Raw genomic sequence first — 15892 nt, forward strand, 5'->3', positions numbered from 1 at the left:
TAAAAAGATCAATGAAAATTGATCAAATATGTGTTCATCCGACACTTCAAGCAGTAAAAACTAACTCAGGTACATTTTTTTGCTTCGATTACTTATAAATCAGAAAATATACTATATATCAAAATAGTATGATGTAGTAATTATAAAATTACTCTCTACGAGAGCTTTCCCATTTTTATACTAAGCTTCTTATGAATCACGGTCTGTACGTAATTTAACAGCTATTGGCTTTTTTTATACTCATGCACAACAATAATTGGAGAAATCTTTGCTTAAACTTTCATCTTCACCAACCATGCTTGCTGATAAAATAAATATATTTATGAATGCAATTCGATTCACTATCCGTATTAAACGAATGCGCAGCGTGGTGATTGTGTACTCACATAACAGCTGAAAAGACCGGATAAATTAATTTTAAACCTCGAGACAAGCACACCGTTGCTATACGTAGCAATTGGCGCCTATGCAACGTCCTATGAAAGGGGGCCATATACTATTCGAAGATATCGCACTAATAAACTACCTCCCCTTCTGAATATGTCAATGGCGGACAAGGCTATTTCTCTGGATGCTCCACGAAATGTTCGCAAACTTTCGCAAATAGGCTAACCGAGCAGAATCGACCTTCTTGAAGGTGTGCTATGTTTCGAGATGCGAACCAAGGCGAACGGAAAACTCAAGGGTATGGAAATGGCTGGGGCTATTAAAGCAAACACGCGCACGCCCCCAAGGTCAGGCCGATTTCCTCGAATTTTTCCCACCTAAACGAAAGTGAACGCGTACACAAAAGGGCATTAGATTTTGTTTTGTTTTGGTTTGGCTCGTGCCAGCTGGTTGACTACTTTTCTGCGCAATCACACGCCGGACTCATAACGCATATCGCAACGCTTTGCTCCAGCCGCTTGAATCATTTAACCCACCGAAACAGTTGCACCCGCAACACTTAAGACACTCTCTCTCTCTCTCTCTCTCTCTCTCTCTCTCTCTCTCTCTCTCTCTCTCTCTCAGGTTGTGACTGGATTCAACTGTTCGCGTTCAAGGTGCATCGAAGGCGATGGTGCAGAATTTTCCAAACATTTCCCCCATGCCATTCACGCATGCAAAACGTGGGACAGACCTCGCGCTATGTTCTAGAGCTGCCAGCATAGTTTTCCCCTTCCTGCGCGGAGAGAACAGAAACACGTTTTCGGTTGCCTAACGGATGCCTACGACGAGAACGAACGTTGGTATTCAACCGATGCTTGGCGGGAAACTTGTTTGGGTTGTTTAGGACGGGTTTAGTCGGGTTTAGTTTTCATTCTCTCAAACGGAAATACATAATTACGTTTTAAACCACGAAAAACTGGAACTATCGTATCATAGAAACTAGTTATCACCCAAGCACATGGTTTTAAACTGTTGGCAACTCACGACCATACTGCCAAGGATTTACTGGTAATGGTTTTACCTTTCATTTTTTCAACAAATTTTAGCCTTCCCGAATCTAAACGTTTCTAGACGTTTGCGCAGTAACAATTTTTCCCGAACCGCCTGGCCACTTCAATGAATTCTCGACACAACACCACACCGTAGCCGCTTGATTAATCGCCCAACGATTAAATGGTGGCTGATCTCGGTTAAAACTCGACTGCGCACGACGCACGTAACGACGCGTAACGATTCCACGATGCTCCGGATCGAGCTCCAAACGCTGACTGCGGCCGCGAGTCGACTCCAACCGCTAAGTCTATGACTAGCGCTTGCCCCGAAAACCGTTCCGAAAGGCCCCACAGTGAGGCTTTGCGGGCTCCACCGGTTGCGATGGTGGGGCTGCTGGGGTCACAACACCAGCAAAGCTGAGCGCATCTCGCGTTCCGTTTTGCAAGCGGTTAGCGTGCCTTCCGAGCTCTCGTGCAACTAGACTGAGTGAAAGTCCACTCAAGGGTAGCGTAGGGGTCCGAACCAGGCTGCAGCGCCCTCTGCCAGGTGCTGTGGATCGCGGAACTTGCACCCGCACTCGGACGGCTGCAGGCTATTAAATTCCCACTCAATCTATGCCGCATATGAGCGTAAGGCGCTGCAGTTTTCTCGATAGTGCTGCTATAGTGCATTAGAGACGTTGAGGGGTTGGTTTGCAGTTCTGTCTGCAACTTGTCAACAAGCGCCTTGCAGTATAGGTTATGTCGTAGAGCCGTTGGAAAATAACTCCACAAAGAGCAACGCACTGCAAGACTTGCATGAAGCCTTGCATTTTTCCTTTTTTCTTTGGATTTCGCACGACCAAAACGCCTGCCATGGCGGTGTTCGACGAGGCCGAAATTTTCCGCTTCTACAGCTTGAGCCGACCGCGAGCTTGGAAGCTGATCGCGTGGCCGAAAATGAGCACTCCTTTACGTAATAGTCAAAAATGGTCTACAATTTCACCACCACCACGGGGGCCGACTACGCACTTCTGACACGGGCTGGCCTATGATTTGGCCACGATGTTCAGCAACAGCTGAGCGGGTTGGCAGTCGCGTGGCCCTGAAAAGACCCGAGCAGCCCTCTTCTGCTCTGCGGGGAGAGTTTGCGTGCGGGTGCCGTGGACAACCACGCTCCTTGGCGGATTGTGGCCGTTGTTGACCCGGTTTGGAATTGCTAGAGTGCGGTCCCAGCCATCAGGCCGGTTCGGGGTTACGCAATGACGGCTTCTCCATTGTCCTCTTCGATGTCGTGATTGAAATATTGGAATAATTCAGACAACCATTGGAAACACCCTTTCGGCTCGTGCGTGCATACCTAGACGATATGTTAAGCAGACGAAGCGAGGATCACCTAATGACCAAGGGAGCATCTCTTCGATCGCCTGTCGGAGGTCAAGTGAAGTCCACTAAACGGTTCTCAAGCGCTGTGTCAACCTCTTCGGAGACCATAATCGGCCACGGTGCGGTGTTAAGGTCGGTTCGGTGCATAGGTGGTCGAAATTTTCATCCCAAACGCTGCGAGAACCTTCCTGCAGCGGACCGGAGGAAAACCAGTTTGCCTATTTCACCTGCTACCCGATCCCCGGCCAATCAACCATTTGGATCTCGCATAGAAAGGAAAAATCCGGTTCAACACCGTGGTGGTTATACTCCCTTCGTGACACATCTCCCGAGCCCGATCTCCCCTCGAGAAATTCAATTCAACAGCTTAAACCCATTGAGCGTTTTTTGGGCGCCTTAGGAAAGACCGATTTCATAAAGTAAAGGTGTTCCGTTACTGAATGGCCTATTTATTGCATAATTTCAATGCTCGCCTTGATCAAGGCGCAGAGATGTATCGTTCGGCAAGTGATTGGTGTTGATCATGCAAAACAGCTGGCAGAAGACTATGATTGGCAATTGCTGAATCATAATGTACGCCCCGAGGAACAGTTAACACCCGGATAGTATCTACGAGTTTCGAGCCCAGCACGATATCATCGAGTAAAATTATTCCTACCCAACAACACACCTACAGCAGTATCAACCTTTTCCACTGCCTCCAACGTTCGCTAACCTAGGGATGACGAAAGCTGTTTTGCCTTTCCTAAGCATTCCTGACGATGCTAATGCGTATAGTTTCCTGGTTCAGCGGTGAAAACGAAACAAACGGCCAGCCATATTTTAAGTGTGAGATAATTTAGGCGGTTTAAAAGTGGTCCTAAGCTTGACCCAAACCACCTTTCCATTCGAGCGACTGCGTAACAATAGAGCGGCAGTGTTTTGGAGGTTTTAATGTTACCCCGATCGATATGTATGCTAATTATTTTCTGGGATGATTCTTTTGACTTGATGACCGATGTTGGGGATGCATTTTTCGAAACTGTGATAAATTCAAAACTCGAATCGGATTGCAGCTGGGTCGGTATGTTGGAAAGTATTGCCTCAGTCCGGTATCCCTTTGGATCGGAGTGGCAGTAGTGCCAACGACGTCAACCATTATGTTAACTGCATTGCATTCAATTAATGATAATGATCATTTATCTTATGCCGGCGTTGTACAATCCCCCCTTATTAACCAAATTAATAAGCAGACATCAGTTTACGGAGAAACGTAATAGACTCACATACAACTTAAGATGGTGCCGATATTTCGAACGTGTTGATAATTAATTGATGCCCATTTCATCTTCTACTCTCAGCCTTCAATGACCTATCTTGTGTCCAACGATGTCACTGTCACGGGCAATTGGTTTTATTTGCTATTCAGCTGGAACTGACCAGCGCTACGGTGGGATGACTCCACCAAATCAGTGTTCCAATTTCGATCAACGTGCCTTATAGGTCTAGGTCTTGGACTGGTCACCACATCCCCATCGGCACAAGCTCTACGAGGTAAGGTGGTGCAAAAAAAAACAGTCTTCGAGAAACAGCAAACCTTCCAGGCGAGCCCATTGCGGTTCCGCATGGCGTATTTATTTCTTTTCCGGCATCAGTAAACATCTACGGTCGCGGCGATAAAACAAACCATCTCGAGCACGACTGTAACGCCGTAACGCTCAGCGCCGTCCTCCTTCAGCGGGATTATGCAATGGTTTTAACTATGCGACACGCCAACGAAGGCGCGAGGGCTTTCATTTAAATGGCATCGATAAAGCGGCCCAATACATCCTAACACCCCTTCTCTCGTCAGTTCTCTACAACGGCAGCCATCTCTCTGGTCGGATGGTAAAGAACAGGCTACTTGGAGCTAACGAGAGTAGGCAAGAGCCACACGATCGTTCGTCGAGGTACCGCGAGCTTATGTAGGCTTTCTGTGACCCATTGAGTGTTGGGATCTGCAGCGGTATCCATCTGGTGGAACGTGATCAAGCAACTTCTCTTGAAGCCTCTGAGCGTGTCGGCGTATGCGCCTTTTCATAGCTTATTTCGGCTTTACCGTGACATAATTAACGCCAAACGCACTAATCGAAATGCAATTTTCTATGCTCCACGGAGCAGGGTATGGGAATTATAGAAGAAAAAAAATTTGATGCTGTGGTGCTAAATTTGACTAAAAACGCTATAATTACCCTTTCCTATATTTAGTGTTTCGATTATGCCAACTTTCACGGAAGCCGATTTCAATTTTATAATGTAATTATTTGTGCTTTTCACTCGTTATCCGTTGCAGTGCAAAAATAAAATAATTTTGCGAATTGCTGCCAACTTAATTAGCTCCAATTATCGGTCTTGACAGTACCTCATCACAGTTTATCTTCAGTCTTATTGATCGTCTCGATTCACGCTCTACTCCCTCGCGGTATCCATCGTCATCCATCTGATACCTTGCCATTTTTTTATTCAATTCCACGCTCGCCAATTAACCAATTCGCTTGCAGTGCTCTACTCTCTGAGCTGGAGGCTTGAAATGTTCCCCATCGGCAAGCTTCGTTTATTACCCGGCAATGTACGGAGTATACAAAAGGAAAAACGGCATTTCCCACATTGCTGAGTCAAGCCCGCAAGCCGCTATGACAAGTACAAGGTCGGTCGCTAAAAAGCGGTTACAGCGAACCGGGAAAATAGTCCACTCGGCCAGCGGCTATAAGAAAGGCGTGAAGTTCACATACAACTTCACCTAATCAGTGATCTCCTCAAGCGATCTTCGGCACGCCTGCGAGTTCACTGTACCGCTAATGAGTCACCAGAATGAATTGTCACTGCTGCTGTAGGTGCATGTTAGTAGTTGCCACTTTGGCAATGTTTGAAACGTCGTGATGTAAGCTTTTCTATTTACTTACACGGTGCACTTTCATCCACTCAGACACCTTCTCAACTGATCGTACAACTTGATTGATCTTCAACAATCAGCTAACCTTCAAGCAGAGCGTCGAGCGCAGGCGATCAAGAGCGATAGCTTCCGCGTGGCACAGTAAGATCGAATTTTAGTGGCCATGGCGTTAATTAAATTGCTCCCGCCGTTTGTTTTTACTCAAACAGGTTCGGCTGGCGCGTGCCATTTAATTGATACTCAGCTCTTACTAATTCCATACATAAAGCTCATCGACGGCCATCCTTGGTAACAAATACTGGCTTTCACACAGAGTCCACAAATCACGTTGCAATGACTGCAATGGCGGTGCCTGCATTACGATGCATCGTTATTTCACTCGGCGTCAGAGATGCAGTTGATGCGTGTACATACGAACCTGACATGTGTGTGCCTATTGCACGGCCCCATCGCAGAGTTGCATAAGGCCGACCAACAGATAAACACCAACCGACCGACCATAATTGTTTACCGGTGCAAATTTCCTCGATGCGAGCTTTTCTTTTTAAAGATCAAGGTGATCGGGTCGAGATGCGCTTGCCCAACGCAGGATGCAAACCGAGCGATACAAGCAACGGGCGTAAGGTGTGTCGGTTGTATAATATTGCCGGTCGGTAAGGGTTTTCTTTTACCAAAACAAAAAATGCTTTAGAAATTTCCTTCCAACGGTTTCGACAAAACTTTCGCTTGCTTTAGCGAAACCTCTCAAAGCAAGCCGCATTGGATCGTAAATATTAAAACGTTTTCCGTTGATCATGCATCTTTCACTCTAAATTTTGATCGTACGGAGTGCAATCGAGTACAACGAGCAGTTTAGTCACGTTCGTTGGCGCAGCAACTGCCAGGGCAGGGCATTGCGTGGTAAACACAACCATTTGGTGGTTTTCCTACACCGCGTCCTCCACGACGTTTATTTCCCAGAACCATGATCGCCTTCGCCACAGTACCGCCTAACTCCAGTTATGGCTTCGTTGACAGATGGATTGAACTTTCGCGATTGCACTGCGTTACGGAAGCAATTTTATACGCTGGTTGCTCGCTTGCTTCGCGTCATATCGCCGTGGAAATGCAGTCATTAGCTGGTTGTGCCGCTAATCGAGTAGTTGGTTGCCTGTTAGACCATAAAAAACCGTGTAATCATGATGACGGTTCGTGTTGCGGGCCAAAATTACTGTTGTGTGTACTTGATCAAGAGAATGTACTGAAAATATGGGCCTTTTTCGAAGCAAATTTAAAATGAATGCATCATATTCTAGTTGCAATAGAGACGTTACACACTTTACTCAACGTACGGTGTAGTTTTTCAACAGAGCTTGATTGCTTTTGAACAACACCCTACGCATATATCTGCAGTCATTTTAACCATGCTTTCACTGCTAGTTGACATTCGTCTCGCATTGCGTCGCAAAAATCAAGGAAGTGCACCGCGAGAGTGCAAATAAGTTGCATTTTTCATGCGAACCGGCTTGACTTTGGCCGACGCGAGAGCCCAAAATTAGAACCCAATCAGCCGTCGATCACCGTTGCGTCGTGATCGCATTATCGGAAAGATTTCGCCAATCTCGCACTCTCTTGTTCTTTCCTTCACTCTTTGATGCCGAGCTGCCGTAAAGACTAATTTACCCGAAGCCCGAATTTGCAAAAGCCTAGTGTCTGCCAAAGCTAGCAAAACCGCAACCACAGGGAGAAGGGTGGACCTTGGTTCGGGTGATAAAATTAGAAAGTGATCTTGCCGCGCACTTGACAATGATTCGGCTCCTTCGGGTTATTTAAATTCTGTCCGTTCATGGTCAACCAGCGCTAGTTAGACGACTGCCGCTGGTCCTTGAGGTGTAAACATACCGAGTCCTTGTTTTTCAGGATCGCACATATCGAGTGGTTCGAGTTGGAGTTTTGCAGGACAAGCATCGAGCATCCCAAAGAAAAAAGACGAAAAAGAAGTGTTTTGTGTTGTGCAAAATCGAACCTGACCTGTCAGGATGGTGCGCAAGCAGAAACCCGACGAGGTGATCCCGCAGGTGATCGTGACGGAGCAACAGGAGCAATCGGATGGTGGTCGCTCTATGTCCCGCGAGGGCACCTACTCCCGGGAACCTTCTCGCGAGCGTAGCTCCCGTTCCGTGTCCATCTCTCGGCTGCGGGCCGATGACCCACTGCGCAAGGAGATGATGTTCGTGCGTGAGAAGTCACCATTCGAGATCGGTGACAATCGCAACGTGCAGGTCGCCTCCTGTAAGGCCATCATCGATAAGGCACTGGTGATGGACGTGTCGGGTGGTGTGACGAACGTGGACGAGTACATCTCACTTTTCTTCTCGTCGGGCTGCGTCATCGATGAGGCCTCATGCAAGGACATTTCGACCGCAGTGGAGGTGACGATCATCGAGGAGGAAGAAGAGCGGCCCGAGCTGGTGGTGATGCCGCTTGTAGAGGAGGAGGTGATGCCGGTGATCGTCGAAGATTGGGACAAAAAAAAACTTCGACTGAGGATCGCGAAGATAGCCGCGAAATCGCACCCTCGGGTGATACCGCAGCCGAAGATGGGGTGGATCATGAGGTAACCGAGGAAGAAGCCGTCGAGGTGGACGCAACCGAAGTGTTCGAGGAACCGACGGGTGATGGGGTGGAAGGCGAGGACGAACCCGAGCCAGAAGTAGCACCCGAACCCGAGGCGCCGGTTGAACCAGCGGAATCTGATTTAAAAGCAGATGACCAAGAGTCTGAGGAGTCTTATAGCGAGTTGGAGGAATCATCATCAGAACTATCGTACTCCTACAGTGACATGTCCGTGGACGAAGTAGATCCATCCCAGTGGCGCGTGTTCCACGAGGATGAGGACGAGATCGAGATGATGAAGTTCGAGCAGCGGGAAAAGTCGCCCGAAATGACGGAAAAAGAAAAGGACGCCGAGTTCCAGCGAGTAAGGAAAGCTTCCCGGCCCCCACTATACCTGACCAAGCTGACAGATCGCAGCGCCCCCACCGGCTCGACCATTAAGCTACAGTGCACGGTCGAGGGCCAAGAAGTGACGGTGCGGTGGCTCAAGAACGACCAGCAGCTCGAGCGCTCGTCTAACGTGCAGACGACGGCCGCGGATGGACTCTACACACTCACGATCAAGGACCTCAAACACTCGGACGCCGGCGAGTACAAGATCCTGGCGAAGAACCGCGGTGGAGAGATACCGTCCATTGCGCGCGTCAAAGTCTACGACGCGATCAAACCCAAATGCCAGCTGCCGATCTTCGTCAAAGTCAGAGGTAAGCTGTCATGACCGGCGGTTGACGGTCTTGATTTTGCGATCTGTTCATAATCTGCAACCTGTACCTTTGCTCCACAGATTACTTCCACCACGCGCTGAACGATCTGGTCATCGAGTGCCAGATCATGTTCCAGCAGGAGTGGTCCATTCCCACGATAACGTGGCTCAAGGATGGTGATCCGATCGTGCTGGACCAGCGGATAGGTGCCACGTACGACGGTGAAAACGACATATTCCAGCTCAACATCTACGATCCCACGCCCGAAGATAGCGGGCGGTACACGTGCATCGCGGAGAACGAAGCAGGTCGTAGCCAACTCTCGCATACGGTTGACTTCGTCGAGAAGGTACCGTATATGCGGCTACCGGGCATCACCAATGCTGACCGGAAGCAGCTAACCGAGGAGGAGATCGAAGAGCGAAAACGTGAGGAACAACGCATCAAGAAGGAAGCTCAGGAAAGGCTTGCCGGAGGTCGGACAGGACGCGGAATTGGAGATGACCACGAGCCGTACGAGTCCGAGTCTTTCGTGATACGTGACTCGAAGAACAAACTAACCTGGGCTGGTCAGCTGCACAACATCACGACCACAAAGGGTGCGATAGTGAAGATGACTTGCTCGGCAAATGGTCCACTGCCGATGTTCAAGTGGCAGCGCAATGGACGTGCGATCGACTTCGGTGATCACGTCAAGCTGATGAACAGCGGTGCGATCGGGCAGATCGTGATCAACGGTGTGACGCGCAAGGATGCGGGCGAGTACACCTGCACGGCGAAGAACAACCACAACGACATCAAGACGACATGCGTGTTGAAGGTGGTGACGTTACCCTCGGCCGATGAGACGCCCGCTACTTTCACGCGCGCTGTGAAAGGTAATGACAGTTAAGGGTACATTGTCTCGCAGCTTAATGTACAACTGATGTTTCGATTTTCTCGTCACAGAGTTCTACGACATCCGAGCGGACGATCTGGTGCTCGAGGTGAACGTACACGGTGTGCCGAAGCCCACGATCAAGTGGCTGAAGGATGGCGAAGAGATCACGCTCGGTGAGAAGCTGCTCATCAACCGGGAACCGAACGGGGTATATCAACTGTGCATCCACAAACCAGTGCCGACCGACTGCGGCGTGTACGAGTGCCAGGCAGTTAACTCGGCCGGTACAGCGAAGGTGTCGCACGAGGTGAGCTTCACGTCCAAGGAGAAGCTGATTCACGTACAGCACATCGAGCACGCGGACTACTTTAAAAGGCGGCTCGAGGAGAAGGAAGCGGCCAGTCTACTGCTAACGGCAGAACCGACTCCACCAGCAGACGCACAACAGCAGAGTGCTCAGTCACAGGCACCTTCTCAGCCAACACAACCGGTGCAAGCAAGTGCAGGTCAGGAAGCACCTTCGTCTGAGAACGTGGTAGCTGAACCCGGCGCAGAGGAACCCAGCAACGAGACAGCCACATCGGCACCGGAAACACAAGAGGCCCCAGCTCCGAAGCCCAAGCCAGCGTTTAAGGCGATGGGACGCAAGCGCTTCGAGGATGGGCCAGTGGAGCCGTACGTCATCCGCGACTCCAAGAACCGGTTGATGTGGGAGACGAAGCTGAAGAACCTGACCGCCCCGGCTGGTAAGGTGATGAAGCTGACGTGCAGTGTGACCGGGCCTCAACCGACCTGGCGCTGGCTGAAGAACGGCAAACCACTAGTCTGGAGCAAGAACGTGATCAACGCCACGAAGAGCGAGTTCGGATGTGTGCGGATTACTCCGACTACTGCGGCTGACTCAGGCGAATACACCGCACTGGCGAAGAACAGCTTCGGTGAGATCGAGTGCTCCTGTACGGTGAACATCTTCGACACGGAAAAGGACATCGAAACTGTGCCAACTTTCACGCGTGTCATCGGTATGTAGCTTGGATTTTTTTTTTGCCGGTCGCTTGAGTTGTGCAACGAAGTAACGCCTTCTTCTGATCATCCTTCCAGATTACTACGATTCGTTGGTGGATGATTTGATTCTGGAAGTGCACGTACGTGGTGTTCCTGACCCGAAGTTGTCCTGGGAGCGCGATGGCGTCGAGTTCACGAATGAGACCGATCGAGTGATCATCTCCCGTCAGGGTGACGGTGTATATAGGTTGAGGTGAGTGGGAACATCTATTAGTTCATCTCGATCATCTCAACCCACGTGCGTGTGTGTCACTGTGCAGAGTAGCCAACCATTGTAATTAACATCGTGTCACTCACCGGCAGGTAATTGCATGTACCGATCATACTAGTGATGCTATCCGATAGTCCTTGTAGGTGCGCTATATTTTCCATGTGTCTCTCTCACGCAGCATCCACAATCCGGAGAAACTCGATGGTGGTCGCTGGGTGGTAACTGCCAAGAACACAGCCGGCGAGGAAAAGCTAAAACACGTGGTCACCTTCAAGGGGCGCGAGTTCTATCAGAGCCAGCTGACGCACGGTATCTACCACGCAGATAAGCCCGTGACCCGTTCAGAAGAGGATGGCATCGTCTATGGAACCCGATCGCGTTCCGTATCACGAGCTCCATCCGTAGCGCACCAGGTCGGTCCCGAACCGGACATTTCGGCCGTTGTTGAAGCACTTCAGGCGGTTGAGGCTACAACTGAGGATGCTCCTGCACCTGCACCTGCAGAAGGAGGCGACGCTGCTCCTGCGGCAGAAGAGCCACCGGCCGCCAAGAAGAAGAAGGAACCGAAGCAATGGCGCAAAAATTTGCAAGGACTCTTGAAGGGCCGTATCCCTGGTCCAATTCCGGAGGAGCCCACGAAACACAAGGTGCTTGAGGTGAAGCAGAAGCTGTACTTCGAGGCCAACCTGAAGAACCAGACCGTGGCCGAAGGGTCGCATCTGAAGCTGGTGTGCTCGTGCGTCGGACCGCAGCCAACGATCAAGTGGTTCAAGAACAACATCCCACTCGTCTGGAGCAAGAACGTCAAGAATGACACCAAACTGGGCGTGGGTGCAGTGCACATCATCTCCGCTGAGCTGGGTGACTCTGGCACGTACAAGTGTACGGCCAGCAACACCTCCGGTGAGGTGGAAACCACCTGTAAGGTGATCGTGTTCCCGATTCCTGAGAAGCAGCACGTCGCACCGAGCTTCGTGCGTAACGTTAAGGGTATGTACGAGTGGCTGGTTCCTGGATACAATATCTTGCGTTATCTTGCGCTAACACTGATGTGGATCTTTCCTATCCTGTCTCCACAGAACACTATGACATCCAGACGAACGATCTGATCTTGGAGGTGATCGTACGCGGTAACCCAATGCCGTCGGTTAAGTGGCTGCGTGACGGCATCGATCTACAAGACCCAACGGGCGAGAAGTTCTTCCCGATGCGTGAACCGGGAGGTGTGTTCAAGCTCACCATCCACGATCCGCAGGCCAAGGACGAAGGACAGTACGCGTGTGAGGCGTCAAACGTCGTCGGACGGGACTCGATCCGGCACGCGGTGCGGCGTATTACGGAGCGCAAGGCTGCCGAAAGCCACGTGTTCGGCATCGCGTATCACGACCCGAATGTGATGAAGCACGGCGTGTACGAGGAACCACCAAAACCGGAACCAGCACCTAGGCCACACCGCGAGTTCGTGTTCCTCGAGGACGGCTCGTACTATATCCGTGGCCAAACGCCGCAGCATCTGTGGGAGTGGGAGACTGACACGAGCGCCGAGAGTGAGTACGAGGAGTACGTGTCACCGGAACCAGGTCAGGAACCGGAACCGGTACCAGAACCACCGGTCGAGGAGCCAGTCCCGGAGCCTTCGCCAGAGGAGAAGAAACCATCCCGATCGCCCACGCCGGACTTTTTAAAGAAGTTAGCAACTCCTCCACCGGTTCCGGAACCGGTCGAAGCGGACGACGAGGATGAGGATGATGATGAAGATGAGGACGAAGAAGAAGCACCTACTCCACCACCGAAACGCGGACCCAAGATCAAGAAGATGCGCAAGAAGCGCGTCAAGCAGCCGGTCCAGGAGGAGCAGCCTGAGTCTGCAGCTGCAGTAGAATCGGCACCAGCGGTTGTTGAGTCCAAGCCCCAACCGGTCGTTGAGGTCCCGTCAGGACCTCCGCCCGCCGAAGGAGAACCCGCGGAGGATAAGGACAAGCTGCGAAAGGAGCGCTACCTGCGGCTGTTCCCGGAACTAAATCCGGACGATGCCAAGCGTGTGGACGCTCGTGCGGTGTTGCGCTTCGGTAGCACGCTACATGACATCAACATTGTCGAGGGCAAGCTCGTACGCCTGTTCTGTACCGTGCTGGGTTCGAAGGCTGACTTCCGGTGGTACAAGAATGGTGAACCGATCGAGTTCACGAAGCAGATGAAGAACCTGTCGGACGCGAAGGAAGGCACAGGAGTGGTGCAGTTTGCAAAGGTGACACGTGAGGACTCGGGTGAGTATGAGGTGGTGGTGAAGGACAAATCCGGTGCCGTCATTCGAGGATCATGCCGATTGTCTGTGCTACCGACTCCAGTCCGTATTCCGGTGGCTGAAGGTGAAGCGCCACGTTACGTGCGCTGTATGACGCAGCACTATGATCTGCGCGTGGACGATCTGGTACTCGAAACACAGATCAAGGGCACGGGTCCGATCAAGGTGGAGTGGTATCTGGACGGTATCGCCATCCCGAACAACGAAAAGTACATCCAAATCCGTGAGCCACACGGCATCCATAAGCTGTGCATCCATAACCCGCAGATCCGCGACAATGGCCGGTACATGGTCAAGGCGTCGAACGACTTCGGCACCGAGGAGTTGCGGTACACGCTGCGGTTTGAGGGTAAGGCAGCCGCCATGCCGATGTACCACATGCACCACGCGGACAAGCGCCGACCGGCGTACGAGGATGACAAGGAGCCGGAACCACCTCGCCAACATCGCGAGGTAGTGTTCCTTGAGGATGGCACGTACTACATGAAGGGTCAGACACCGGAGCGCTTCTGGGAGTGGGAAACGGACACTGAGGCCGAGAGTGAGTACGAAGAGTACGTGCCTGGTGACACCGAGGAAGAGGACGAACCCGAGGAGGAACCCGAGCATGAGGAAGAGTCCGAGTCGGTGGCCGAGAAGCCGGCATCACCAGCCGTCAAGAAGGGTGCAGAGGTTGCACCGGAAACGGAAGAAGTGGCCGAAGAGGAAGAAGAGGAAGAAGAAGAGGTTGAACCTCCACCGAAGCCCGTAAAACGCGGACCTAAGATAAAGAAACTGCGCCGTAAGCTGCCCAAACAACCGACCCCGGAGAAGGTACCTGAGGAGAAACCACGCGAGGTCCCGCGACAGAGAGAGGTCCAGAAGGATGCGGCCGGTGAACCGAAGATGAAGCTCAGCCAGCTGATATCGAGTGGCAAGAGCTTGGCCCCACCAGAAGTACCGCGTGTGAAGCGCTGGAAGAAACCGATCGAGGTCGAGTTCATTTCGCATCTGCGCAGTGGCACCATCAAGAAGGGACGCAACCTGACGCTCAACTGCTGCTGCTCGGACGCTCAGAAGATCGAGGTGACCTGGTTGAAGGACGATGAACCGCTCGTGATGGGACCACGCTGTCGTAGTGACGTTACACGTCAGGGCTACTGCACGCTGGATCTGGTAGACCTGCGGCTGGAGGATTCGGGCGTGTACAAGTGCGTGGCCAAGACGGCTAACGGCACGGCTACGGATTCCTGCCGCATCACGGTGTTCGAGCTGGAAAAGAAGGCCGAGGTAGAACTGGTGCCACCGACGTTCATCACACCGATGAGAGGTAAGTCAAGGATACGTCTGAAAAGTGTGTCACGCCTAAGCCTTGGCCTTATTTCAATTCCCACAGAGCTGTATCACCCGACAACGAATGACCTGCATCTGGAGATCCGCATCCGTGGTAACCCGGTGCCGACGTTCCGCTGGATGTACGACGGCATCCCGATTCCGCACAGCACTGCGAAGTATGAGATCTTCAACCAGCACTACTACGAGCAGGGTGACAAGATCACCACCGTGCAGCTGATCATCAACGATCCGCAGTTGCGTGACAGCGGCAAGTACACACTGTTTGCCACGAATGACGTCAAGACGGTCGAGATGTCTCGCCAGGTATCTATCCCACTGCGTTTCGAACAGCGCGTACAGGTACCCAAGAAGCGCATGGACGACGTGGTGGTAGAGAACGAAGCGCCACGTGTCCTGCCCAAACCACCGACGCCGGAACCGGAACCGGTAGTCGAGGAACCCCCGCCCGAACCCACCGAAGGTGAGGAGCAGGCGCAGGAACCGGAAGAGGAAGAGGAGGAAGAGAAGGAGGACGATGAAGACTAAATTCGAGGGTGGGCAGGGACTACTAGATTAGGTTAGGCAGGTTTAAGATGTTTCGTTTGTGTCACCGGTTTGACTGTATTTGACGGAAGCTTCCGTGTGTGTTTTGCTGTTTAGGTAATAAATGTTTACTTTCGAAATGTAGGCCAATCGTTTTCGGGATCTGAGCGTATACGCAGTGGTCACCCAGTTCTGCCAGAGACCTGCCATCGGTCGTTATTGTGCCCGCACTTTACTGGGTCTTTGCGAAGAACATGGAATCAATGCTGAATGTCTCAACATAATATTCTTTAATATGAAAAATCATAACACCTTTGAAGGATACAATGGTACTTAAAACACTGACAAAACGATCGACAACTGCCGCGGCAAGAGCCTTGAAATCATTATACTGGAATAGCACACAGCACATCCTTGTATCTTCGATCTTGCATTGTTAATGAATACCGTGTTTTAAGTTTACCATCGATTGGATCGCAGTGCCAATCACAAGACAAACTTTTGCCATTAAGTGTTTTCAAGGATAAATAACAGATGCTATGTGGTGACCAAAGCTGCTGAGTTCTAGCAAATTGTTT

The 15892-nt window shown here is 51.1% G+C and overlaps 1 protein-coding gene across 1 annotated transcript; it reads left to right on the top strand.

Annotated features, from left to right (window-relative positions):
- The first annotated feature begins 7715 nt into the window (after positions 1-7715).
- Positions 7716-15420, top strand: LOC128721887 (muscle M-line assembly protein unc-89). Its single transcript, XM_053815687.1, has 8 exons — positions 7716-8183; positions 8225-8996; positions 9077-9874; positions 9945-10898; positions 10978-11134; positions 11331-12142; positions 12232-14766; positions 14833-15420. The coding sequence occupies exons 1-8, from the start codon at positions 7716-7718 to the stop codon at positions 15315-15317; spliced, it is 6981 nt and encodes a 2326-aa protein (XP_053671662.1). The 3' UTR covers positions 15318-15420.
- Positions 15421-15892: the final 472 nt, after the last annotated feature.

This window comes from Anopheles nili, chromosome 2, assembly GCF_943737925.1.
Source record: "Anopheles nili chromosome 2, idAnoNiliSN_F5_01, whole genome shotgun sequence".
Lineage (NCBI taxonomy): Eukaryota > Metazoa > Arthropoda > Insecta > Diptera > Culicidae > Anopheles > Anopheles nili.

Coding starts and splice junctions, on each gene's coding strand:
- LOC128721887 (XM_053815687.1), top strand. CDS start 7,716: ATGGTGCGCAAGCAGAAACCCGACGAGGTGATCCCGCAGGTGATCGTG. Junction 10,899..10,977: donor AACTTTCACGCGTGTCATCG/GTATGTAGCTTG, acceptor TCATCCTTCCAG/ATTACTACGATTCGTTGGTG. Junction 11,135..11,330: donor GACGGTGTATATAGGTTGAG/GTGAGTGGGAAC, acceptor TCTCTCACGCAG/CATCCACAATCCGGAGAAAC.